General features: G+C 38.5%; 2 protein-coding genes and 1 long non-coding RNA gene across 6 annotated transcripts; 1 reads left to right on the plus strand and 2 right to left on the minus strand.

The window, feature by feature from the left end:
* Positions 1-663: 663 nt before the first annotated feature.
* LOC130722522 (uncharacterized) lies at positions 664-4742 on the plus strand. Of its 4 annotated transcripts, XR_009013996.1 has the most exons (5): positions 1763-1843; positions 2022-3022; positions 3104-3398; positions 3509-3737; positions 3956-4742. It is a non-coding gene; the product is annotated as an uncharacterized LOC130722522 (long non-coding RNA). The 4 variants fall into 4 exon arrangements; XR_009013998.1 differs by lacking the exon at positions 1763-1843 and adding an exon at positions 664-1375 and having other exon boundaries at positions 3509-4742; XR_009013997.1 differs by having other exon boundaries at positions 3504-4742.
* A 557-nt stretch (positions 4743-5299) lies between these two features.
* On the minus strand, positions 5300-10043 carry LOC130722521 (D-cysteine desulfhydrase 2, mitochondrial). Its single transcript, XM_057573270.1, has 7 exons — positions 9763-10043; positions 9266-9568; positions 8705-8747; positions 8255-8578; positions 7177-7306; positions 6859-7035; positions 5300-5756 (listed from the first exon to the last, which is right to left on the minus strand). The coding sequence occupies exons 1-7, from the start codon at positions 9793-9795 to the stop codon at positions 5510-5512; spliced, it is 1257 nt and encodes a 418-aa protein (XP_057429253.1). The 5' UTR covers positions 9796-10043; the 3' UTR covers positions 5300-5509.
* A 1419-nt stretch (positions 10044-11462) lies between these two features.
* On the minus strand, positions 11463-19292 carry LOC130722520 (oxysterol-binding protein-related protein 1D). The gene is made up of 8 exons (XM_057573269.1): positions 18315-19292; positions 17293-17649; positions 16645-16732; positions 15939-16408; positions 13784-13939; positions 13192-13500; positions 12071-12415; positions 11463-11760 (listed from the first exon to the last, which is right to left on the minus strand). Exons 1-8 carry the CDS (start codon positions 18843-18845, stop codon positions 11578-11580), a joined length of 2439 nt encoding a protein of 812 aa, XP_057429252.1. The 5' UTR covers positions 18846-19292; the 3' UTR covers positions 11463-11577.
* Between the last annotated feature and the right edge of the window lie 5988 nt (positions 19293-25280).

Here is a 25280-nt window from a genome sequence, read left to right on the forward strand (position 1 = left end):
TCATTCCATAAAATATATTAAGGCAGATTGATTGATGAATGTTATGCTTACCTGTGGCACAAACGTTTGGGACATGTTTCCAAAGAAAGAATCAAAATATTAGTAAGGAATGAAATCCATCCGAATTTAGATTTTACTAATTTGGATGTATGTGTGGATTGTATTAAAGATAAATAAACAAAACGCACAATGAAAGAAACCATCAGAAGCATTCGACCTTTTGATGTTCAATCTTTCACTAAAGGAAAAATACTTTATCACGCTTCAATCATGACAGTAGCAGTGTAAGGCAACTCTAGCGGCCCAGGCCCAACATGGAGCTTGCTAGAATTGAAAATCATGTGAAGAGTGCAATCCTAATTTTGGAGATTGGGGATTAAGGAATAGAATTTCGGAAATTAGGTTTTGTTAATTTTAAATTAAAATTTTAAGAAAATAATACAAAATTAAAGAATATAGTGTGAGCTAGCTCTGTCTTTTTTTTTGGACAAAGGTTGTGTTATCATTGATTAATGGGCCAAGGCCCAATAAACAAGATTCATTACATCAGCGACACTGAAGAAGAAAAATAGGCAAATGCCCTAAATAAAGCTTACTTCTACTCGCTAATAATAAGTTCCACCTACTGACAAGATCTAATAAAAGATTGTATCTGCACATGGGAAGTTGGTGTTAGATATTGCCAGTCTGTCAAAGTTGGGTAGCCCATGTGAACACACTTCCCCAACTGATTAAAGTAGCTTTCTCTCCCTGTTCTTGAGCATGCTCTCGAGGTGAGATCTATAGCTCTTGCTACCCTTCTCTGTTCTGCCCCCTTCTTGGTGTCATCTCTCTATCCCGTTGGAGCGCCTCTCTTAGTGTTGTCGGATGGTTAAAAGCCCAATTACCCATCAATTCTTCGTTGAGGGTCAGCTTTGCTATTGTGTGAGCTCCTTTGTTTCCTTCTCTACCGATCCACGCAAAGTTCCAGTTGTCGTGATTAATTTGCCAAAGTCGAAGATCCTTCACAATATGTTGGATCTCCCCGTAAAGCATTTCCCCTTTACAAGCTTGGATCAGCTGTGGGCTATCAAACTCAAAGATGATGTCTTGAAGATCCATGTTCATAGCTATGACCATGGCTTCACGGAGTGAGATGGCCTCTGCAATTAAGGGAGAGGTGGTACAAAGGTCTTAGCCCGGGTGCAAACGGTGATCCCTTTCATCTCTAAATATGATTCCTCTGCTAGCTTTCTTCGATCTCTCTAAAAGGCCGCATCTGTATTGCATTTGAGGTGCCCTGGTGGTTGAAGATTCCAGATTAGGGGAATTCTTGCGTTTCCATTTCGAACTGGAGCGGGCGGAGGGGTGATCGATGTTCTGTATTCCTCATGAGGTGAGTTGATTTTTGCAAGTAAAAGAGTTGAGTTGGGTTTTATGCCTTAGAAAACCATTTTGTTTCTAGTTTTCCATATTTCCCAGATCGTGAAGCATAGCAGCCCAATAAAGAAATCAGCAGTGTCTTCCAATCCGCTCAGCTTGTGAAGAGTTGTTGCTAGCCAAAGTTGTATACTTTGGTTTGCTGCAGCTTGTGCATTCAATTGAAGTTATCTTCTGAACCAGACTAGGTTGGTTAGATGGCACTTGAGTAGCATATGTTCTGTGGACTCAGGCTCTTCTCCGCATATTGGGCAAATATCATCAGGCGAGCAATTCCTCTTTTTCAGGTTTTGCATAACTAGTATTGCATTTTGAGCAACCATCCATATAAACATTTTTATTTTCTCAGGTGCCAGAGCCCCCCAGATGTGGTTCCAGAGTAAATGAGAGGCTGCCTCAGACGATGAAGCTCTATGTTCTCTTGGTCTAGTCATTTCCTTCACTTTTCTGTATCTTGATTTAACTCCATAGTGACCTGAAGGGTGATGAGGCCAAAAAAGCTCATCAGAACCTTCCTCCCATCTGAAGTGTGTCTGCATTACTTTGCCCAAGTCCACGCTGGGAAGTGTTTCTCTGACCTACCTTCATGTTTTGTTTTCCAGGTACTGGTTGCAGAATTTCTCCAGTGGCCACCCATCTCCAGTTCCAAACCTGTATCGTCTCTCTGTTCCCAACTTGCTAATGTCCTTGCTTAAGTAGGATCTCACAGCCATGGATAATGCTGGCCCAGACCCACGAGGAACCAGTTCGCTTTGGAGCGTGCCAGAAGTCTTCATTGGGGAAGTAAATCCCTTTTAGAACCTGGACCCAGAGAGACTCAGGGTTGTGCATAATTCTCCAGACTTGCTTAGCCAACATGCCTGATTGTTTGCTTCAAAGTCTTTGAAGCCTATCCCCCCCTCATTCTTGAGCTTCGTTAGGAGTTCCCATTTCCGCCAATGAATACCTTTGTCTCCTTTGGAGGTCCAACAGAAACGGGCTACTTTAGAACAAAGGTCCTTGCAAAAGGCTTTGGGAAATCTGAGTATTGCCATAGCATATGAAGGTATGGCCTAGACTACAGCCTTAATGAGGGTCTCTTTACCAGATTGATTTAAGAAGTGTCCTTTCCATCCCTGAAGTTTGTTCAGCACCTTGTCTTTTATCCATCCTAGCGAGCTGATTTTGGATCGTCCCCATTCAGTCGGCATGCCCAAGTACATTTCGGGGTTATCCCATACCTGCACTTGTAAAATAGTTGCTAGTCTTCTTCTCTTATCACTGGGAACATCCTTGCCACCAATCAGCCCTGACTTTAAGCAGTTGATCCTTTGTTCAGACGCGATGAAAAAAAGCAGCAGGAGTTGTTGCCATTTATACAGTTCCGGTTCAGTGGCTTGAGCAAGAAGCATAGCATCATTGGCAAAAAAAACAAATGCATTAGTGCGGGAGCCTGTTGTGTCAGTTTGATGCCTTGTATTCCTCCTTATTCCTTGCTCCTGATTATCATGTGGGAAAAAACGTCCAATACTAGCAGGAATATATACCGTGAAAGAGGGTCGCCTTGGAGAAGTCCTCTTTGTGGCTTGATCTTCTCTCCGCAAACTCCATTGATCTTGTAACGGTAAGTAACCCCCATGACCAGCGCCATGACTATTTTAACCTAGTTCGAATGAAAACCATATGCTAACAATCCTTTTTCCAGGAACTTCCACTCTACTTGATCGAAGGCTTTATTCATGTCAAGCTTGACACTCAAATGATCTCTGCCTATTCTGCATCTCTTCTTCAGTGCGTTAAATGCCTCTTGCACTATAATAAGATTGTCCTGAATTTGTCTCCCCCTATTAAAAGCATTCTTCTGGGGGGTGATGATAGAATTCATTGCTGGTTTCAGTCTTGTTACCAAGATCCTGGAGATGATTTTACAAACAAAGTTACAGCAGCTGATGGGTCGAAAGTTGGAGATAGATTCTGGATTTTGGGTTTTTGGAGCCAAGGTAACTAGTGCCTCATTTATATCTTCTGGTAGATTCCATGTGTCAAAGAAAGAAATTACTGCCTTACTCACTTCTTCTCCTACTGTGTCCCATTGTTTTTGGTAGAATAGACTGTTCAATATGTCCGGTCCAGGAGCTTTCATGCTTCCCAGGCAGAAGGCAGCCTCCTTGACTTCATTTTCCGTTACAGGCTCTAAGAGTTCCCTGTTCAGACTTTCATAGATGACTCTTGGAACTGCGTTGAGGCATTCAGTGATATTCTGGCGGTTCGTGCTTTTGTAAATATCTGGATAGAAGTCTGGCACATCTCGATTTATAGCTAATTGGCTTCTAACCCAGGTACCTTGCATATCCTTGATCCTCTCAATTCGATTTCTTTCTCTACGTTGGACAGTGGAAGCATGAAAGAACTTTGTGTTCTTGTCCCCGCTTTTCAACCATTTGATTCTTGATCTTTGGCTCCAGAATAGTTCCTCTTGCCTCCAAAGATCTTTTAGTCTCATTTTCCTTTGCTTAATTTCCTGCCAGTCCTCCCCAGAATTGCTGTAATTTTGTAGGTGTTCCAACTGATTCTTGAGCTCAGCTATTTCCTTATCAGCTCTAGAGAAGTTCTGGTGATGCCATTCAGTGAGCGCCAGTTTTGTGTTTGTTGTTTTCCCAGATAAGTTGCTACAATGACTACTAGCAGTTTCACTAGTATTATCCCAAGCTTTCTTTATGGTTTCTTTACATTCTGGATGTTCCTCCCATTATGGCTCATATCTAAACATCTTTGTGTGCTTGCTTGCATATTTTAGACGTAAAACTAGTGGAGAGTGATTCGAGCTTACAATGGGAAGGGCAATTCCCACTACATATTGAAACAGTTCCTGCATGTTCCAGTTAAAGAGCACTCTGTCGATCTTTTCCTTAGTGACCTGGCCTTGTCTTGGGTTGCTAACCCAAACGAACCTACACCCTTTCAGATCTAGGTCCATCAGGTTTTTAGAGTCGATGATTTATCTAAAGAGCTCCATACGGTTTCTATGGTGCGGTCTCAATCCTTCTTTTTCATGTTGTTCCAAGATCTCATTAAAGTCTCCCATTAGACACCAAGGATCATCAGTGGTGTGAAGGCCAGCAAGTTCACCCCACAGCTTACGTCCTTGGGTGAAGGTTGGGTGCCCTTAGACCCATGTTACATGCCAAGAGTTGTGTCCTTCCGTCACTCGAGTGTGGATGTAACTTTGAGAGCTTCCTAGAATGTTTATTTTGGTGCTTTTGTTCCACATGAGGGCTAGCCCCCCACTTCTGCCTCTTGCCTCAACATAGTAGCAATGATCACAGTGCAGTAGTCATTTTGTATTTTCAACTCTGATATTTTGTGCTCTTGTCTCCATCAAGAACACTATGGACAGCTTAAACCTTTTAGAGAGGTTCTTTAACTCATCAATTGTCGCAGCAGCCGCCAAACCGCGACAATTCCAGCTGAATAGACTCATTTAGGCGTTGGGGGCATGGATTGGCCCGCCTCCTCAGCCTTTTCAGTTGTAGAACTTGACTCTTCTACATGGTATTGCAGCAGTAGTCTCTTGGGGAATCTATCTTCTTCTGGATAAGCCCTGTCTCCCCCTAGGTCAGTATCCCTTTTCCTCTTCAATGATAGTGATTCAGTAAAGTCTAACCCACTTAATGTGAGGGGTCGTATGGATAAGGGCCAAATGACCCTCACCTATTAATGGGCCAAAAAAAATCAGGCCCGAAAACAGGGCTGAGTCCATGGGTCAGTGGCTGCTTTTTGAAAGCTTTACTCCGTACAAGCAACAAAACCAATAGACCAAAAAAATACCACGAAGTATTCATTACAATTTCCCAGTGGAGAAGTTACCACTTTAACAGTAAACAATCTCCTCCCAACAATAAATGAAAAATTACTTAAGAACAACTTTTCATGCTATCAGTTGTCAACTACAATGAAATTGATCATTAGTGTCGTATTAGTAGATTACAGTAACTCAATAGGAATGGGAATTTTCATGCTGCATTTCTATATGAACAGGAGAACAGCTGAAAATTATGAATGGTAGGAATAAAGCATCTCAACTTGTCACCTAAGTTAAAAGATAGCTTTTCTAATAAAGATTGACCCCTTTTTTGAGCTTGCCAAAATAATTTTTGTACCTCTGTGCTAACCCAAACATACCCAATGTGCCACCAGTGTGAAGCATCACCACTTCTGGTCCTCCTTCAGCTTCTTTGCCAGAAAGAAGCATAGCTGTTTCCCAAGCAGCTAAAGTGTACACAGGATCCACAAGAATCCCAGTCTCTTGGGCAATTTGCTGACATGCTTCCATTTCCCCCTCCAAAATATTACCAAATCTAAAATTTGCAAAATATATGATTGAGAAACAAAACGAGAGTCAGAAACCAACTATACAGGGTAGATCATATAGTTCGTTTAAAAACTAATGTTGCTCTCTAATATAAAAGATATGTGCCTATCAAGTGGCTACATTAGAACTAAGTTAACTAGTCATTATTACTACCAATGCAGCATAGATTCACATTTTATTAACTGCTATTGTAGCAGCTAATACTAGCAGTAGTTTGTCTTTTCACACAAGGTGCTCCAGTGCTTAGACTATTTGGAACTTTTCTTTTTCTTAATTTATTTTTCTTTTCAAAATATGGATCTTCTTTGAGATTGTGTGCAAAATTAAGAACTACAATTTTTAAGCTTAGAATTAGACGCATTGTGTCCATATCCCGCTTCCTAGGTCATGATGACTTGCTACCTGAATACTGCCATCCATCTTGAAAATTAGGTGAACTAGTCATTGTTTAAATATTTATTATGCAGTATGGCACCTTAATGGTTATGTGATTGTGTTACTATAAAAAAAGAAAGTATTATGATGACCAATTTTTGTCAAGTCTGTGTTGCAATTGATAATTATTGCATGCCTCTTTGCATTTCCATGTGTATCTTATTGTATTTCCTACATTACTAAACAATGTCTTAAAAGTAAGTGCTTCAGGTATATGAATACAAAAATGAATGTCTTTCAGCATCCTTAGAGCAAATTAATCAAATGAAGAGTCAACATTCCTTCATTACAGATTGCAACAACAATGGACAAACAAGTTTAAAACAGTGTGAAAAACTAAAAAAACAAAAAGCAAAACAAGACATCCACACTAACAATCAATATACGCCAAACCGAGTTTATAGATTTATCCACAGTGACAGTTTCAGCTTAAATTATTGCAGAATGTTTAATTTTTCTTATTTTTGTTTTATTAGAAATAATTAGAATTTTTAATCTTCATTAAGGCAGTATGCCAATCATGGCTAGAAAGAAAAGAAAGGGCCACGCTCTACCCAAATAAAAGGATCACGAATCATTCAAATTTTTAGAGCTTATTATAACATTTTTTCACAAAGAAAAGAAAAAGGTAAAGGAAGCATATAACATCTTACTTTCTTGCATGGCCACGCTCTACCCAGTGCACAATGCCTGCATCTTCTCTGTTTAGATTGTGTTCACTGAACTCAAAATTAAAATGCTTCTTGAATTCAGAGGTCAAACGTTCCTCCTGTTTTCTGTACCCATCAATTTTATCAGCCAGCATGACTGCATATACTTCCCACGGGAGTCTGCATAGAAGCACCAACTAAGATTATCAAAATTTAATGCTGTCCTTTTTAAATATGGGACAAAACTCAACATGAATTGTTGTAATGAAATTATTCAAAAATATTTGTAACTTAATTGCCATGTTAGAAACTGAACCGCACCCTAAGCAATGGGCTGCAAGTCCTATACCAACAGCTGTTGTGCCAGTACCAGCATCCAGAACAAATTTCATGGCCCTTTGTTTTCCAAGTAAATGATCCTGTGATAAGTATTGCACTAACCGAATAATACCTATACAAAGAAACAATATGTTGATGAAGTTATAGCAACAACCAACCATTAAAGATAACTAAATCTAAGCAACAACTTAAAGAAACAAAATGAAATGAATATATACGTATGTAGTAGTTTGAAAATGAAAAAGATGTTAGGATGTGAGTTCACAAAAGGTACATTGACACATAGACAGGACACTAGTACACAACTACACCGTATATACACACACGTAAGGCAGAAGACATGTTTTGCATCATTACTGGCACAGATGCATATGAATTTTCTGTCCTTTCAACACATTCAATAATCCTAAAGGAAAATGGCATTTAAATGAGATGCTTGATACGTAATGATACTAGGATCCAAGCCTCACTTGATGTTACTTTATGAAGGCTCTATTATATGTTCATAGAAATCCAGAAAGATATGCACACTTGCAAACACAAATTATATTTGTAAGAACACAAACAATCTTTATCTATGAAAATATAAAACAAACATAAGCACCAACTAAGCAAGACTCCTGCTTGCTTAAAGCCTTAAACCCAATTCTATCATATTAACTTGGCAAAAAGATATGTTGATTATGTTCCTGAAGATTTGATAGACTATGTGCATCAAGCAAGTTGGTTCCTGGAGCAGACTTCCAGTTTGAGCTACAGTTTGAGGACCCCAATCTGTGCTAATGGGGGAAATGATCTATGACCTTTTCAACAGGTGAAGTCCCCCATTGGTGAAGGCAATGTCACAAAGGGGAAGTAAAGACTGAATATAGAACATGAACTCAAAATGGTACAATTTCATCAGTGGCAAATAAAGATCGATCTCTCCACATATTTAACTGAAAATAAGTAGAGCACACATGTACTTCTACAAACAAAAAAGCCTAGAAGTTTTACTGTTTATTAGATTATGTTCCTGAAGAAATGCATGGTTATTTTTCAAACTCCATCTTCTGATTACCTAGTAGAGCAACAGAATCACCTGCACCTTCATTGACAATTAAAATCTTTTGAAGATGGTTTCCCTCACTTGTACTTACATCCATTTGCATAAAATTTGAAGAAGCTTGAATGATATCACTGAACCAATGGACAGAACCATGGTTTCCAGCCACTGATTTAGCATAGCTCTTTAGCATGTCTTCCCTGTTCGCATAAATAGTTCTTGGAACATATGTGACATTTCCGTATATTGTAGACATCAAGTTATAGCCAGTCAAGATTTCAGGCTGCTCTCCTCGTAGAAGCAGATGCGATACAATTCCTCTCTCAGCACACAGAACAGCTGCAAAATGAGAAAATCATGATTTGGATTGAAAACAATTAAGAATTTAACATCAGCTCTACCAAAAGTATACTTCACAGCAAAAAATGCAGCGCAAATTTTACCATAACCAACAAAGTGACCTACCAATAGCAGCTGTGTGGGCACTCTGACATCCTCCGCAAGTAACCTAGAAAATGCCCCTTGATGAATGTAATTTTTATCTTGGAAATCCCAAAATTACGAACATTGTGTGGTATAAATAAAATACAAGGAGTACAATAATTTAGAGAAATTCAAGGAGACTTTGAGTGAATACCCTATATGACTGCAGGAGAAAACAATCTGATCAAGATGCAGAGAAACACCCATAACCTAATATATTCTACGTTGTCCACTGCTTTACACGTTAAGCTGCAACATAGACATGTAGATACTACATACTAACATGAACATCTAATATCAGTACATTGTTCATTATTTGCATATCACAAAAATGACTACAAGAACAAAATTTAAAATTGTCTGAGACTAATACTATATCTGAAAGGAAGCATGATTTGATTAATAACACCCTTCACTGAAAATAAATTTCGGGGACATGGATTTGAAATCAGGCAATGCAGAAGCCAAGCTATGAAAGAATAGTTGTCAAAGAAAGAGTAATTTTGTTGAACATTACTACTATGAGCTGATGGATAACTTTACCACGTCGGTCACGGAATAATCTTCAATCAGAGGAAGTAGTCCATCCAGTTTTCTTCCTTTGTTTCCATTAATCAGCGGGTGCAACAAATCATCCCGCACTATATAAAAGCTCTTCTTCTGTTTATCCATCTCAACCGTGCCATCACGAAAAGCCGGCTGCGTGTTCAATAGGAAGTTACGACCGTGCAATCCATTTCCATGTATTACTTGGTGAATTTTTGTTTCAGGGCATGGCAATGTCCACCTTCTGTTAAGCAACTTTTCTATAAACTCCTCAGTTTTCAGTTTTGGTTTTGAAATTACCTACCAAAGGGAACAGATGTTCAAGACATAGGAAGTAAATTTTAACAACAAAATCAATAACTAAAGTCTTGTTTCACTAGTTGGGATAGTTAGATGGACCATATGAAGTTATCACAGAAAATAGGTTTTCACCCTAAAAAAGAGACTTGAAAATGATAACATGGATTGAAATAAATAAAAGAAGAAATGTGCACCTGAAGAGTGTTTGAATGAATCAAGTTTCTCATGGCGGTTGAAGTCAGTGACTCATTTCGTTACTGTCTTCAGACGACGCTCATCCTTATCCTTGTTACTTGTGTTTCCATTTTGCAGGTACGCAAATTTCTCCGTTCATCCTTGTTACCATGCGTTCTTTTTCTCCACTTTTTCTTTTTTTTACAAAAATTAAAAAGCAAATAGAGACGCCAAAGTTTGTTATTGTATTTTAGACATCCATTAATTTATTATAAAAAAAAGACAATAATATAACTTAAAGAGAAAAAAAAATTATAGTAAGAACTGATGGACAAATTGAGGTAATCAATAGAATTTTGGGAAATATGATTTGGAGTGTCTGCATAGATAAATCTAAGTAGTGAGATCTAGCTCTATCTAAGGTGGAATTCGCTTATAACAGCGTCGTGCACTCAGCTACTACAGGAAAATCACATTTTTCTCTAGTTTACACTTATGTTCCCAGACAAGTGGTGGATATGCTTCATTTACCTAAAGCGCTTGGGGTAAGTGCAGCGGCTGAGACTATGGCTAAGGAAATTGTGTTGTCAAGGCCCGTTTGGAGGCTACTAGGACGAAGAACAAGGCTCCTGCCGACAAGTGTCGAAAAGCTAAAGTTTGTCGAAGAAGAAAGGAAACACGTGCATCCATATCTACACTGAGGGAGATGTTGTTGTTGTGTGTGATATGGTCTTCGTCATCGGAGGGGACGACAAAAACCTTGGTATGACGATGAAGGAACTGTGAACTGGTGATGAGGAAGAGGAGGTGGAGGAAGGGGATGTTGACGAAGGGAAAGTGGAGGAAGGAGTTAGGATATTTTTGTAATATGACTTATTTATTTTTTCCTTAACATGTTACTTTACCTATTTTAATTATTAATATTTGCTCTTATGTGGTGCAAGACTTAGTGTACACTTATCCTATAAGTCACTGTTATATGATTGGAAAACTAAATAAAATGAATACAAAAAACTTGGGGCCGGTTTGAGGTTGTTGCAATTTTTTGTTCTTGATTTTCAAATTTAATGTAAATTTAAAAATATAACATTTTTAGTAAAAATGAAGCTATAATTATTTTTAACTTATTTCCATAACGGTTGCCCTAACTTCTAAAACCACAATATGGTTGTGATCATGATTTTTATTTTTTAGTTTTAAGAACATGCAATCAAGCACTACCACCACCATCACTACCACCACAACCACAACTACGACTCACCGACGCTACGACCGCCATCCGCCATCGACCTCCGCCGTCGCCGCCACAACAACCACCACCATCTACCCCAACTCATGTTATCACCACCACCACCATATAACATCTACCACATCCACCATGTATAATGTTTATAATAAATATCTTACAACAAGGGTGACTATCAAATTACAAAGTTTTTTTGAACGTATCAAATCACAAAGTTGACGACATTTTAAAATTGAAAACCCCAAAAATCTGAAATTAAATTTATAAATTTAAAAAGTAGGTTTGATTTTTTAAAATTGTGAAACATAAAACTAAAAACCGCCCGAACACGCCTTATATTTAAGTTTTTCCCTTATAGAAAATTCCAACCCAATTCACTCGTTTGACACATACAGGAACACACACTCATAACAGTTAGATTAGACTTTAGAGCAAGGATATACGAAACAGCGACAAATAGCCCAAGGGAAAAAATTTGAGGAACCGAAACACTTAGAAGGATCTTTTAATAACTTACAACCTACGTCCAGATCCACATTTAGCAGAAACATGAGATTTTTAACGGCTGTGAAGAGGGAAAAACTAGAGTTCAATAAAATACAGTCTCTTCAGAACACGAAGGCAAATCACAACTCTGTCCAAAGATATCAGGGATTCCATCCCAATTATTCTTTTCTCTTTCTTCCCAATAGCCACCCATATATCGGTAACAACCATCCTCGTCCTTTTTAAACCATCTGGGCTGCCATCCTCTTTCTTGCATCTTTCTTGCCTGAATCATGAATCAAGCATGAGTTGCAGTTTCAATAAGAGAATAACTGAACATGCACAAAATAGCATGAATCTTAAGAGATTCAATAATAAGAACAGCGGATTTTGCAAACAAATGGCAACATATAATGCTGAGAAAAAAAAATGCTGCAAGGTGTTGGAAATATTTGGACACTGCCATTATCACGAAGGGGTAAAAAGAATAACAATTCAGCTAGTCACGCCTGGAAAAGAAACAGAAGAAAACTTATACACCAACACAGTAGATACGAAGGATCATAAGTTGTGTCTTGAGTATGAATTTCAATTACCTGTCTCTGCAGCTGTTCAAGTCTCAGTTTCTCTGCATTTGCCAATTCATACTCTCCATTTTCTAAATGTCTTTGGTCTGGTCTCAACCTTGAGTCAGTTGGAGGCAACTTCTCTGATAAACCAGGCGTTATTTCATTCAGCGAAATCGCAAAAGGAGAGAGGTTATATCTTGTTTTGGAAACATAGTTGTCCCTTTCCCACAATAATGCAGCTTCTGTCATTGGATCATAACCTTTTGGCTTTGTAGTTGGATCCCCAAGTACATAATACATCGCTTCATCCCACTTCCCAATCAACATTGCTACCTTCTCTCCGGTTCTGTTGTCTTGAACAAACCCATGGACCTGATATATATGATTAAAAGTCCATTCAGTTCTATTAAAAAAAGAAAAGCAGAGAATCCAAGCTACTCATGTGAGTAGCCAAGTTCCTAGCAAATGAGAAGAGGCAAAATGTAATTTAAACAAATGCAAAAAAAAGGAATATAAATTATAACCAAGGACATTGTGCTACTGCTAACTGAATCGGAAAGCACATCAACTAAGTTCAACAAAAGTAAGTTTGATATAATGAAGTTTGAAAAAATGAATGCTTTTTAGATAAAAAAAAGTGAAATTAATTTTAGAGATATATTATTAAAATAGACATAAGATGATAGATATAATAATAAAAACATGGTACATCAATATGGATAATTTGAAAAATAAAATCTAACTCACTTTTTACTAACCCAAAAGTATGTATGAAGTTACTTTATTTACACCTAAGTTTTACTAGTTAAAAACTAACTTTTACTTACTGAAAAAAATACTCAAAAATGATATTTGTGTTGAACTTTTTTCAAACATTTGTACAGTAAATAAACTTTGTTTTTCAATAACTTCTGCACAAATTTTGTACAATTGAAAATAATGTAAAAAAGAAAAAATGTAAGATTTTTTTAATTATTAGTGAATGGTCAACTGAACTGACAAGGTACTGCATGATTTGCCACTTAATTAAAAATATAATATCAATAGTGAATTCAGTCAAAAGATGAAGTTGGGGAAGGAAAAAATGACCAAAACAAAGTTCATTTATGCATGCAGTGTCTATGTCCTAGTTGCATTTAAAATCCTACCTGATGTGGATTCCGGTCTATGATAGATTGCTCTTTGAACTTCAGTTTGCAAGAGTAGTTGCCACTGCCTTTGATGTGCATGGTACCATAGTGGTCACAATATATTTTACCTAGTATGATATTGTATATGGAAGTGGTGACCTTGCTCCACTGAAATGTTTCACCATCCTCGAACTGTAGGGTGAGGACACCTACAGGGTCTAACTGAATAGAACGGCCCCAGAATTTTCCTTTCAAATTAGAGTCTGCCCAGAACTTCCATCCACCTCCCTCACAGTGACAAGCAACTATCATTGGATGATGACTGACCTGCAGCAAGTTTCTAGTTAGATGAAAATTATCAGCATAAACTAGACACAAATCACTACCATTTTCAGATTCAATGAGCAAGGCTCAGTCAGTTATTCTTGTTAGATGCATATTAATGGCATAACAGATAGAGACAGATCCCTACCCATTTTCAGATTCAATGTGAAAGGCTGTGAAGAAAATTGAATTTATGAGTTTTCTTATCGTTCTATGTTCACAAGTAAGTTTTGATTCATTTCATAGACCTTAATTGACAGAAAATTTAAAGGAAAAATCCAGCCACCTTCTCAGAAAAAAACCTAAGTCCTTTATCTGGATAGTCGGCTTCATAAGTCTCCCCAAGTAAAGGATTGAAAGGTTTACACTGCCTGCCTTCAGTTGACGCATAGCTAGACACAGCAAAAGCTGCAACATTTAGTATTCGCATCAAATCATTCCCCTGCACCATGCAAAACCCTGACTGGTATCATAGATTTCAAACAATTCTAATCCAGTAAGCAAAAAAAACATACAAAGCATGCACTCAAAAACTGAATCTTTTCCTTTTTCAACTTTCTTCTATCATAGTAAACTTGGATGATACAGCATCTCACATCATATTAAATTGTAAGATGGCCTTGCAAAGCATACTTTATTTGGAACCCTATCTACTCAGGCCTCTGATATTAGTATAAAACAGTGTGAATGCGTCTAGACACCCAAATCCTAAACAATATATCAGTTATGGATTTTAGTTATGCCTCTTTTTCTTATCAATGCAATCTCATGGGAAGCTACTTATCCAACAGCATGAAACAAGTTACAAAACTATATTTTGCTTAGTACAAGCTCTTAATCCACATGTTTAGATAACTATAAGATTAAAGTAGAATAACTTCCAAAGGTTAAAGATCATATTGTCCAAGGATGATGGTTTATTTTTATGGCTATACCTAGTTGTAATATTCAAAACACACTGTTATGTCATTAATTGAGCTAACTGCCAAGTTGTAATATCCGAAACACATTGTTATGTCATTAGTTGAGCTTAAATTTGTTCATAAAGGATGCCTTTTTGCAAGGATGCCTCTGTTCAAAGGAGTGTCTAGTGTCGAAGACCAGAAAAACACAAACACCCCGTCGGACACCTTTTTGCAGTGTCTGAATAAAAAAAATTCATCTCGAACATGGACATGGCTCAGACTCGAGTTGGACACTTCTAAAGAGAGTAAGTTGACACCTCTTATTGGCTGGAAATTTGGGGATATTGCTATCGCAAATTTTTTGGAAGTCAATCAATATATTCATTAGATAGAGCTCTTTCTTTGAGACAAGGTGCTTACTATGTAAAATGGCGCCTCCTAGTATTTTTTTGTGAAGCTCATTAGCATATGGAAGCTATTTTATGTTTTCTTTGTAAAGAGACTAATTTGTGACTTTGAGAAAGTGGTTTATATATCAGATTGATGATTTTTTATTTTTTAATGTATAGAGGGCGAGCCTTGGCGCAACAGTAAGGTTGCTACCATGTGACTTTGCGGTCACAGGTTCCAGCCGTGGAATCAGCCTCTTGCAAAGATTGAGGTAAGGTTGCCTGCATTAGATCCACAAAGTGGATCCGGCCCCTATTTGTACCTCCCGCAGAGCGCGAGCTTTATAGCACCAGCTTTGCCCTTCTTTTATATAAGCAGTGTCCCAAAGTCCTACTTTTTAAATATTAGCAGTGTCATGTCGTGCTCGGTGTCTGTGTTGGTGCTTTATAGTTGGTCATAGACTCATAGCCTAGCTAGCCTTTAAAACAACTCCTGCTTTTACCTATCAACAACCCAAGAAAATTCTAATCTACCCACTAATCCTACCATGAATTCGGCTGTCATGTATCTGTGAACAATTCTGAATAACATTTCACGGACATATCTATCTTAGAAAAACTCAAATTCATAACTAAAGAAGAACAGTCAAAACAATAACAAAATGCAAGGCAAAAAAGTGTATTTTAGTCGGTGGTCCAAGTCTAACTGTGGAGAAGACTGACAAAAATTGTAGAATAGTAAACGTGATGTTTATTCTTGGATAGCGTCTATATAACTGGCTAATCTCAAAATGGTATTAAAAAGCAATCTCTATTTTTTTTTTTAAGGACTGAATTTAGAAACAGAAGTGCAGACAAAAAATTGGAAAAAATAGTGGAGGAATTGTTAATTAAAACACGCAAGATCAAATGAGAATTATGAAGCTATATGAAATGATTAAATCTTAACAAGCAGCTACTTCCTTAAAATTAACCAAACATGTAGATCAAATGAAAATTATGAAACTATATGAAATTTTCAAATCTTTATAAGCAGCTATTTCCTTAAAGTTGACCAAACATATTATCTACCTTGACAAAATGAACCTAGGAGATCATGCTTTTAAAACTGCTTTGAGACAAAAGAAAGCACAGCTGAGGACCTGACCTGCTTTCCCCACTCCAATGCTCTATCAACCAGGTTTGAATACTCTAGGTCTTCGAAACACTTTTGCAATGAAGAGAGCGGTTCATTAAAATAAACAGGGAGACAAACTCCAGAAAGATCCTTTCCGATATTGTCTTTAATAATTGACCACAAGCCCATAGGCTTCTCTTTCTCTTTTGGCTCTGGCAAGTTGTCCCTTCTTTTAACAAAAGGATAACTTATATCTTTGATCTCTTTCTCAAACCCATGCAAACCATCATAAAGAATATAATCTCTATCATATATGCTGCCATTTCCTATACCTTCCCGACTTCGATAGGAAGCACTTCTCAAGGCATCCGAATACAAAATCTCGTTTGTGTCAAAATATGCTCCATCATCATCATCTGTTTCAGCATCCGCTCCATCTTGACTTTCATTATCTGCTACAGAATCAGTAGCACTGCCCTCCGACAACACAGAATAAAAATCTGAGACATGAGGGGGGCAAGTCAAGGAGTTAACTTCAAAACTACCAGTTGGCAAGGCATACAGATAATTCATTAACTTCCTAATGCTTCATACAAGCTACAACTACCCAGAAGTCAACAATGTTGGTAGTTATTCAATCTGAGGCATTAAGTTTGAAAAATCTGACTAAATTTAAAATATATGACCACATTAAACAAAACTACCCAAAACAGATGATGGTTAACAGCACACTCACCACTAAACCTTCTATTCACTTGTCCACAATATGACTCACGTTCCTTTGTTTCATCCACTACAGTAGTTTCCAACTCTATCTTCTCCGTCTGCATTAATTGTGAGAGAAAAAACCAAAATCTTTATTAGCAAGCATTTCATCATTCAACATGGCATGACCAACAGTAGAGCTCATAGGAGCGAAATGGTATGTAAATTGAATATATTCCAGGAAAAGAAATCAAGAGACCAACAGTTGTACTCACTACCCATTCAAAATCGGCCACAAATCAGCATGTCAGTATTAACGAGAGGAAAAAGACTATGTAAGAGCCATTCAGTGCCCTTGTACTCATAGTGAGAGGAATAAAGGGGTTGACATAGGGGCATGCAAAATTTAAGTAATGCAGTTGTGGGCTGGACGGCTTATCCATAGCATATTGTCATGTCCGTGACAGAAACATTACTTTACACTACTTAGGGAGGTTCAAACCATATATACCCAGACCCTGCAATATTCTTTATGTAGCCTAATATGTCAACATTTAACTTAAAATAATTCAGTAGATTTTGATATTCTGAAACCCTAAAAGGCTAGGCCAAACTAAAATACACCTTATTAATTACGAGATAATGTTCCAGGAAGTGTTTCAGAAGGAAAGACCGATACCTCCAGTTGTTTTAAGGTGTCCAGCAACATAAAATGTTTCTGCTGAAGAAACTTAAACTTGCCTTGAAGATAAGAGACTTCAGAGAGCATAATAGACTCACAGTCACTAATGATTGCTTCATTAATGCCTTCCTGTGATAATCGCGAACGGAGCTTCTCTGTCGAAACTACAATATCTTCTGAAGTTGCAAGATCGCCACTAGTTAGAGCTCTAGGAAAAAGATCTTTAGCACACTGCAAGGCCTCAATCCACATGGCTCTGTCTTCTCTAGAAACGCAACGCAAGTGAAGGGTTTTTGTCCCAGTAAATATAGAAAGTCGCTTGTCATCTGACTTGCTGGAACGAACTGAAGAAACCTGTAAGCAAGACATTCAGATTTAGTCCTCACTACAAGAGACTAGCAAGGAAACTTGATACGAAAACCAAAAGAAAAAGATACAAGTATAAGGACTTGATCACAGCTCTAGCAAATATTTACGCCCAAGTCAAGTATAACTCAATATTTCAAACACACAAGTGACCCAGATATACTTTAGAAAATAGTCAATCTAACACATAAATCAATAATATCGGCAAACAAGACATGGTGATTTAATCGATATTTCAATTGCATATCACTGCCCGGTCAAGGTAAAAAAAAATGATAACCCAACCACGGAGAGTACATATATTTCAATGCGGATACATGTTTGCAAGCAAATGCAAGAGATGATCCATTCAACACCTTGAGTTATATTTAGCACGTCAGCCATTAATGTCCCAGTTCTCTTGCCTCACAACCCTCCACCCATAGCCCCCTTTTTCTTGCAAATATTGTGGTAAATCAGGCCAAGCAGCACAAAGAAACACCACACATGCATATACATGACGATTCTAATCAATGAAGTTGGAGCAAATTAATAAAAAAAAACTATAGCATGACACGAAAAAACCAGAAAATTAACAGAGTAAAGAGGCATTTCAAATTAACAGAGCAAAAACATTGAAATTTGATCAGCATCTGAAATCACAAGAAACAAACCTTCAAATGTATCTCACCAAAGGGCTTGCATTGCTTGGTGGATCCTCCTCCTCCAACTCCAGAGACTCCCCGATTGAGGTTCCAATTCGCCTTCTTCACGAACTTCGACGACTCCTCACCGATCACCCTCACACCCCTATCCTTAGCAGGGCTCATCAAGATCTTGTCCGGCCCATGAATCTTGTAATACGAAAGCACACCATCTTCAAGCACAAACCACCGTGACCTCCACCCCTTGCCGTAGTTCACCCACTTGTACAGTATCCCCGCCACACTACCTCCACCACCAGCAAACACCTTGGAATCCCGAGGCTCCTCGTCGTTGTCGTCGTGGGCGGTTGATGATTTGACGGAGTCGCCGCCAGCGAGCGACGAGTCCTGAGCGGAGGAGACCGATCTGAAAGCGCAGTTCACCGTCGTCCTGACTGTTGAATCTAGCCCTAACTGACACTGACCAGGCGATTTCGTCACCACAGGGTTCGGCCTGTCCCGATCGATCGAAACCGGAGCAATGCAGCACAGTGGATTCATCTTTCACTCAAACAAACAAACTCAACTCATTTTCTTTTTTATATTGAAAAGAAGTACAAGGGGTACTTAACAAACAAACGATCAAGCCCGATGATGCGGATCGATCTGATCGGAGATTCGTAACATAGAGAAGTGAGAAGAAGAAAGGAAGAGGTACAGTTTTTTTGTTGTTGCTGTTGTTATGGCAGGTTATAAAGAACTGAACCACTGGGCACACACATTCATTTAAATCACAGTCAGATACTAGTAGTACATAGATAGCAGTGTGTGTTTTTTGTGTGTCACTAACCTCTCACTCTCTCTTCCCATTCCCCATAGCTAGTAATAAAAACGCTCTTACTAAGCCTAAGCCATGCCATGATGCCGTTTAATAAATGCGTTGTGTTTGCATCTGGTTTCTTTACTTTTTGAGTTTTTTCCATTCAATTTCAATGAACGATGAAATTTTTGATTTGATTTTTTTGGTTTTGTTTAAGTAGTTCTACTGACTCAGTCACTGTTGTTGTTGTGTGTGGCGAAGTGGCGAGAGAAGACATGATTGTGAGAGGGGACAGCTAACGTGCGCACTTATGCGCAGGTAGTGATTGATGAGGGGGCGGGTGGGGAACGTTGTGTCCGTTGGGTGAGGGGAAAACACTTCCTTTTTTTCTTTGGGCCAGGCCCATTGCCATGATGAGAAAGGCGGGAAATGACCACCATGCACTTGGTTGTCTCATCTTGACAGCGATGGGGAGGAGGGTATGTCGGTAATTTTGTGTGGGTGAAAGCGATTGTTGAACGATGAGAGTGGATGGAATGGAAATCCGTTGAGCTTGAACTTTTGGTGGTGGTGAAAAGAGAAGCATGATGGTAGATGCTAAGACCTAATGGTTAAAAACCTAACTATGTTTGGATGTGGTGAATGGGTAAGGTAAGGTAACTAATGTCTCCATTGTGGTTCAGCATTGATTATCGTTGACTTCTTAGACCCATCAACTGCCATTGGATTGAATTACTTTAGTTTCTTTATGGCACTTCAATTAGACCAAATACATTATGTTTGTGTTGTTTTCTCGTCTTGCCGGAAGGAAAACCGGTGAATGAGACTTTAATTGCTCCAGCCAGCTGATATCAGTAAACTGACTCAAACCAAACTAGTCAAACTCCATTAGACCATAGTATTAAATTACTAATGAGTTTGGTTTGATGTTATGTTTTATTTGATTCCATTTATAATCTGTTTATGTTTAGAGTATCTATTTATTCATATGTTTGACATGATAGTAGAAATTTCGAGATTTCGAGAATGGTTTGTTAGATTTTTTTAAGGGTTAACTATAATATTAGTCTTGGTTTTTGTGTCGTCGTCTGATCTAGGTCACTCACCGGAAAAATTATTGTAAATGATCCTCATGTTTAAAAATTATTTGGAGCGGATCCTCGCCGGAGGTCAGAGCTCCGACGAGTGCTTAAATACACAGTGTTTAGTGAGGTGGCGTGGATTAAAAAAAATAAAAATAAATTATATGTCAGATTAATTACCTCAATTAACCAAAATTAATTAACTAACCCTAATCTAATTAATAAAATCATTTCCTCATTCTCTTCTAGAGCTTCTTCTTCTCTTCAATTCTTCAGAAAAATCTAGATTTTCAAATCAAACCCATTAACCTAGAATCAAGATCCATAACCAAGCCAAAATCCCACCCAAACTCAAAACATAAGTGACGAAGGAGCATGACAGATTTCCAAATCAAACTCATTAGTCGTTCTTCCTTTCTTTCCAGATTGTAATTTTTGTTTTTTGTAAACATCTCAGATAAAAAAAAAAACACAATATGAAGCTAAAGAAGGACAAGAGACCAAGAAAAGTCTTCAAGAAGAAAGCTCTCATGACCTTCGATGCGACTGATTCTGATGAAGCTGAGTCAGAAGAAGATGAAGCCGTGGAAGCTCTGATGGCTACCACTAGCAGAGGTGCTGAAGCTTCAGAAGATGACTCAGACTCTGAAGATGACGATGAGGTATTCTCTAACTTTTCTCCATCTGAGCTAAGAACTACTTTATCTGAAATAATGGAGAAACATGATGTTCTTGTAAATAAACATAAAGAGCTTAAAAGAAAATATGCTGTTAAAACCAGTTCATCAGAAGTTCATGAGAAGTCAGTCTCTGAACTCATTGAAGAGAATAATTTTCTCAAAAATGACAACTCTTTCCTTCGTGCTAAAAATGTCATGCTAGAAGATCAACTTGCATCATCCGATGTTAAGCAAGAAACTTTATATGAGAAAGCGTTTCAGAGGTTCCTAGCTAAAGGCATATATAGAAGTCTTATGGCTTCAATGATCTATGGCATAAGCAGAAATGGGAACAGTGGCCTTGGCTACTCTAAACCTATGAGAGGTGAGTCATCTGAGCCCAAACGCGAACCTTTGCATAAGCATTTTGTTTCTGCCGGTACTGTTGTTCCAGAAAAGGTTACACCCAAGATGGTAAAACCAAAGGGAAAAATTTAAACTTGACATGTCTAAATATTATAATCAAGTTCCCTTGTATTATCCTCCTGTTGCACCCAAAGTTTCAAGAACTTCTGGGAAAACTAACAAGAAAGGACCTAAGATATGGGTACCTAAGACAAAAATTATTCCTGTTGCAGACATCTTATGCAGCTCAGTTAAGACACATGTCATGGTACCTGGACAGTGGATGCTCGCGACACATGACGGGCATAAGGTCTATATTCCAAAAACTGATGCCGCTTAAGTCAGGAGGAGACGTTGGCTTTGGAGGAAACCAGAAGGGAAAAATTATTGGAAAAGGCTCCATAGGAGATGGAAAAATTCCAGTTATTAATGATGTACTTCTGGTGGAAGGATTATTGCATAACTTGCTCTCCATAAGCCAAATAGCTGACAAAGGTTATGATGTGATCTTCAATCAAACCGGCTGCAAAGCTGTTAGTCAAACAGATGAATCTATTCTGTTTTCTGGGAAGAGAAGAAATGATATTTACAAAATCAAATCTTCTGAACTGCTTTCTCAGAAGGTCAAGTGTCTCATGTCAGTTAACGATGAGCAATGGGTTTGGCACAAACGTCTAGGACATGCCAGCCTCAGGAATATCTCTCAACTAAGCAAGCTAAATCTCGTCAGAGGATTGCCTCGTCTGAAGTTCTCATCAGAGGCTCTGTGTGAAGCTTGTCATAAGGGAAAATTCACCAAGAAACCTTTTAAAGCAAAGAATGTAGTATCTACAACAAGACCCCTCGAGCTACTTCACATTGATCTCTTTGGACCAGTGAAAACTGAATCCATTGGAGGAAAGAAGTATGGGTTAGTCATTGTGGATGACTACAGCAGGTGGACATGGGTAAAGTTCTTAAGGCACAAGGATGAAACACACACTATGTTCACCAACTTCATTGCCCAAGTTCAGAAGGAGTTCCAAACCCCAGTGATTACTGTCAGAAGTGATCATGGTGGAGAATTTGAGAACAAAGCCTTTGAAGAATTGTTCAACTCTCAAGGGATCTCTCACAACTTCTCTTGTCCACGCACTCCTCAACAAAATGGAGTTGTTGAAAGAAAGAACATAACTCTTCAGGAGATGGCTCGCACCACGATGCAAGAATCAAGTATGGCCAAGCACTTCTGGGCAGAAGCAATCAACACTGCATGCTACATCCAGAACAGAATCTCCATCAGACCAATTCTGGAGAAGACTCCTTATGAGCTATGCAAAGGAAGACAACCTGATATCTCTTACTTCCATCCATTTGGAAGTACTTGCTACATGCTCAACACTAAGGAGCAATTGGGTAAATTCGATTCTAAAGCTTTAAAATGTTATTTCCTTGGTTATTCTGAAAGATCCAAAGGTTTTAGAATTTATAATATTGTTCATCAAACTGTTGAGGAATCTATCCAAATTAGATTTGATGATAAGCTTGGCTCAGAAAAGTCAAAATTGTTGGAAAGATTTGCAGATTTAAGCATTGATTATTCGGAAGCAAATCAACCAAAGAACAGCCCAGAGAATGTTGCTTCAGAGGCAGAAGCATCAGAAGAAAATCCAACAGCTTCTGATCAACTTCAGAAGAAGAAAAGAATAGCTGCCTCTCATCCAGAAGAACTGATTATTGGCAACAAAGATGCTCCCGTCAGAACCAGGTCTATGCTCAAACCTTCAGAAGAGACTCTTCTGAGTCTGAAGGGACTTGTATCTCTCATTGAGCCCAAATCAGTTGATGAAGCTCTTGAAGATAAAGGTTGGATTCTGGCAATGCAAGAAGAGCTAGATCAGTTCACCAAGAATGATGTATGGACCTTAATGCCAAAACCCAAAGGTTTCCATGTCATAGGAACCAAGTGGGTATTCTGAAACAAGCTGAATGAAAAAGGAGAAGTAACAAGAAACAAGGCAAGACTGGTGGCTCAAGGCTACAGTCAACAAGAGGGGATTGATTACACTGAGACCTTTGCTCCTGTGGCAATGCTTGAAGCTATTAGGTTACTGATCTCTTTCTCAGTAAATCACAACATCATTCTTCATCAGATGGATGTCAAGAGTGCTTTCCTTAATGGCTACATTTCTGAAGAAGTGTATGTCAAGCAACCTCCTGGATTTGAAGATGACAAGCATCCAGAACATGTCTACAAGCTCAAGAAGTCACTCTATGGACTGAAACAAGCTCCCAGAGCTTGGTATGAAAGGCTCAGCTCCTTACTTCTGAAGAATGAGTTTGTAAGGGGTAAATGTGACAACACTCTTTTCTGCAGAACCTATAAGGATGATATTCTTATAGTTCAGATTTATGTTGATGACATTATTTTTGGTTCTGCTAATCCCTCTCTGTGCAAGGAATTTTCTAAGATGATGCAGGCTGAATTCGAAATGAGCATGATGGGAGAACTCAAATACTTCCTGGGAATTCAAATCGATCAACGACCAGGAGTCACCTATATCCATCAGAAGAAGTACACCTTGGAACTTCTGAAGAAGTTCAACATGAATGACTGCAACATCTCTAAGACTCCAATGCATCCAACATGCATTCTTGAGAAAGAGGAAGTTTCCTCTAAGGTTTGTCAGAAGCTCTATCGTGGAATGATAGGCTCACTTCTTTACTTAACTGCTTCCAGACCTGATATATTGTTCAGTGTGCATCTCTGTGCTAGATTCCAATCAGATCCTAGAGAGACTCACTTAACTGCTGTTAAGAGGATCCTCAAATATCTGAAAGGAACCACTAACCTTGGCTTGATGTATAGAAAAACATCAGAGTATACACTTTCAGGTTTTTGTGATGCTGACTTTGCTGGAGACAGAGTGGAAAGGAAAAGCACCTCTGGAAGCTGCCATTTTCTTGGAGCAAATCTTGTCACTTGGTCAAGCAAGAGACAGAACACAATTGCCCTATCAACTTCAGAAGCAGAGTATGTCTCAGCTGCCACTTGCTGTACACAAACCATATGGATGAAGAATCATCTGGAGGACTATGGTTTGTCTCTGAAGAAAGTCCCTATCTACTGTGACAACACAGCTGCTATCTCACTCAGCAAGAATCCCATTCTACATTCAAGAGCAAAGCATATAGAGGTAAAGTATCATTATATTCGTGATCATGTTCAGAAGGGCACTCTATCATTAGAGTATGTTGATACTGACCATCAGTGGGCAGATATTTTCACTAAGCCCTTAGCAGAAGATAGATTTTTATTTATTCTTGAAAATCTGAACATGGACTTTTGTCCAGAGTAAGGTTCTCTTCAGAACTTCTGACCATGGTGTGTCTGAAGTCATCAGACGTTACCCTTTCAGAAGGTACTCGATAAGAAGCTCTTAACCCACTGGTTAAACTTCTGTGGTAGGCAACAATACACATGTCACTTCATTTGTGACACAGTTCCTTAAGTCGCGTGGTGTATCTGCTATAATGATGAGGCCTACTCTCCTCCACTATGCTATTTTCAGACTATCTATTTTACAAACCGTTGATTTTGCTTTTCCCTTTTTGCCTCCTAAAATCTCAACGGTTACCATTAAACCCACTATACGCACTTTGCACACACGATCTTCCACACACTTACACAACGGTTTTCAAACTCTTTGTGTGCATTTCATTCATTCATACTCCTCTCTCCAATATTCCTCTCTCTCTGAACCCTAAACCTCACTACCTGAGAATCATGGGCAAATCAAAGAAATCAAAGACAAATGTTACTGCTTCCTCCAAACAAACTGCCGAAGACCAAGAAACTCAGAGATTTGAAGAAGCACAACAAATTCTAAACACACCCAATGTGGTCACCTGCGTCAAGAAAGCTGAAGAACTGGTTGTGTGCAACGAAGCAAGAGTGGACTTCGACAACCTGGCTGATCATGGGTTCGACATCAGGGATCAAGTCGACTTGCAAGGTTGGTCTGGTTATTTCAATAGGCTCTGTGGTCCT

The sequence above is a fragment of the Lotus japonicus genome, chromosome 6 (genome assembly GCF_012489685.1).
Source record: "Lotus japonicus ecotype B-129 chromosome 6, LjGifu_v1.2".
NCBI lineage: Eukaryota > Viridiplantae > Streptophyta > Magnoliopsida > Fabales > Fabaceae > Lotus > Lotus japonicus.

What these genes read in the sequence shown, in the direction of transcription:
- LOC130722521 (XM_057573270.1), bottom strand. Translation starts at nt 9,795, where the DNA reads ATGAGAAACTTGATTCATTCAAACACTCTTCAG. An exon ending in TTCATTCAAACACTCTTCAG is followed by an intron (nt 9,569 to 9,762) that starts GTGCACATTTCT and finishes TCCCTTTGGTAG; the next exon opens with GTAATTTCAAAACCAAAACT. An exon ending in CTTGCAGCCCATTGCTTAGG is followed by an intron (nt 7,036 to 7,176) that starts GTGCGGTTCAGT and finishes GCTTCTATGCAG; the next exon opens with ACTCCCGTGGGAAGTATATG.
- LOC130722520 (XM_057573269.1), bottom strand. Translation starts at nt 18,845, where the DNA reads ATGAATCCACTGTGCTGCATTGCTCCGGTTTCGATCGATCGGGACAGG. An exon ending in AGTGAATAGAAGGTTTAGTG is followed by an intron (nt 16,409 to 16,644) that starts GTGAGTGTGCTG and finishes CTCATGTCTCAG; the next exon opens with ATTTTTATTCTGTGTTGTCG. An exon ending in TTAGGTTTTTTTCTGAGAAG is followed by an intron (nt 13,501 to 13,783) that starts GTGGCTGGATTT and finishes AACTTGCTGCAG; the next exon opens with GTCAGTCATCATCCAATGAT.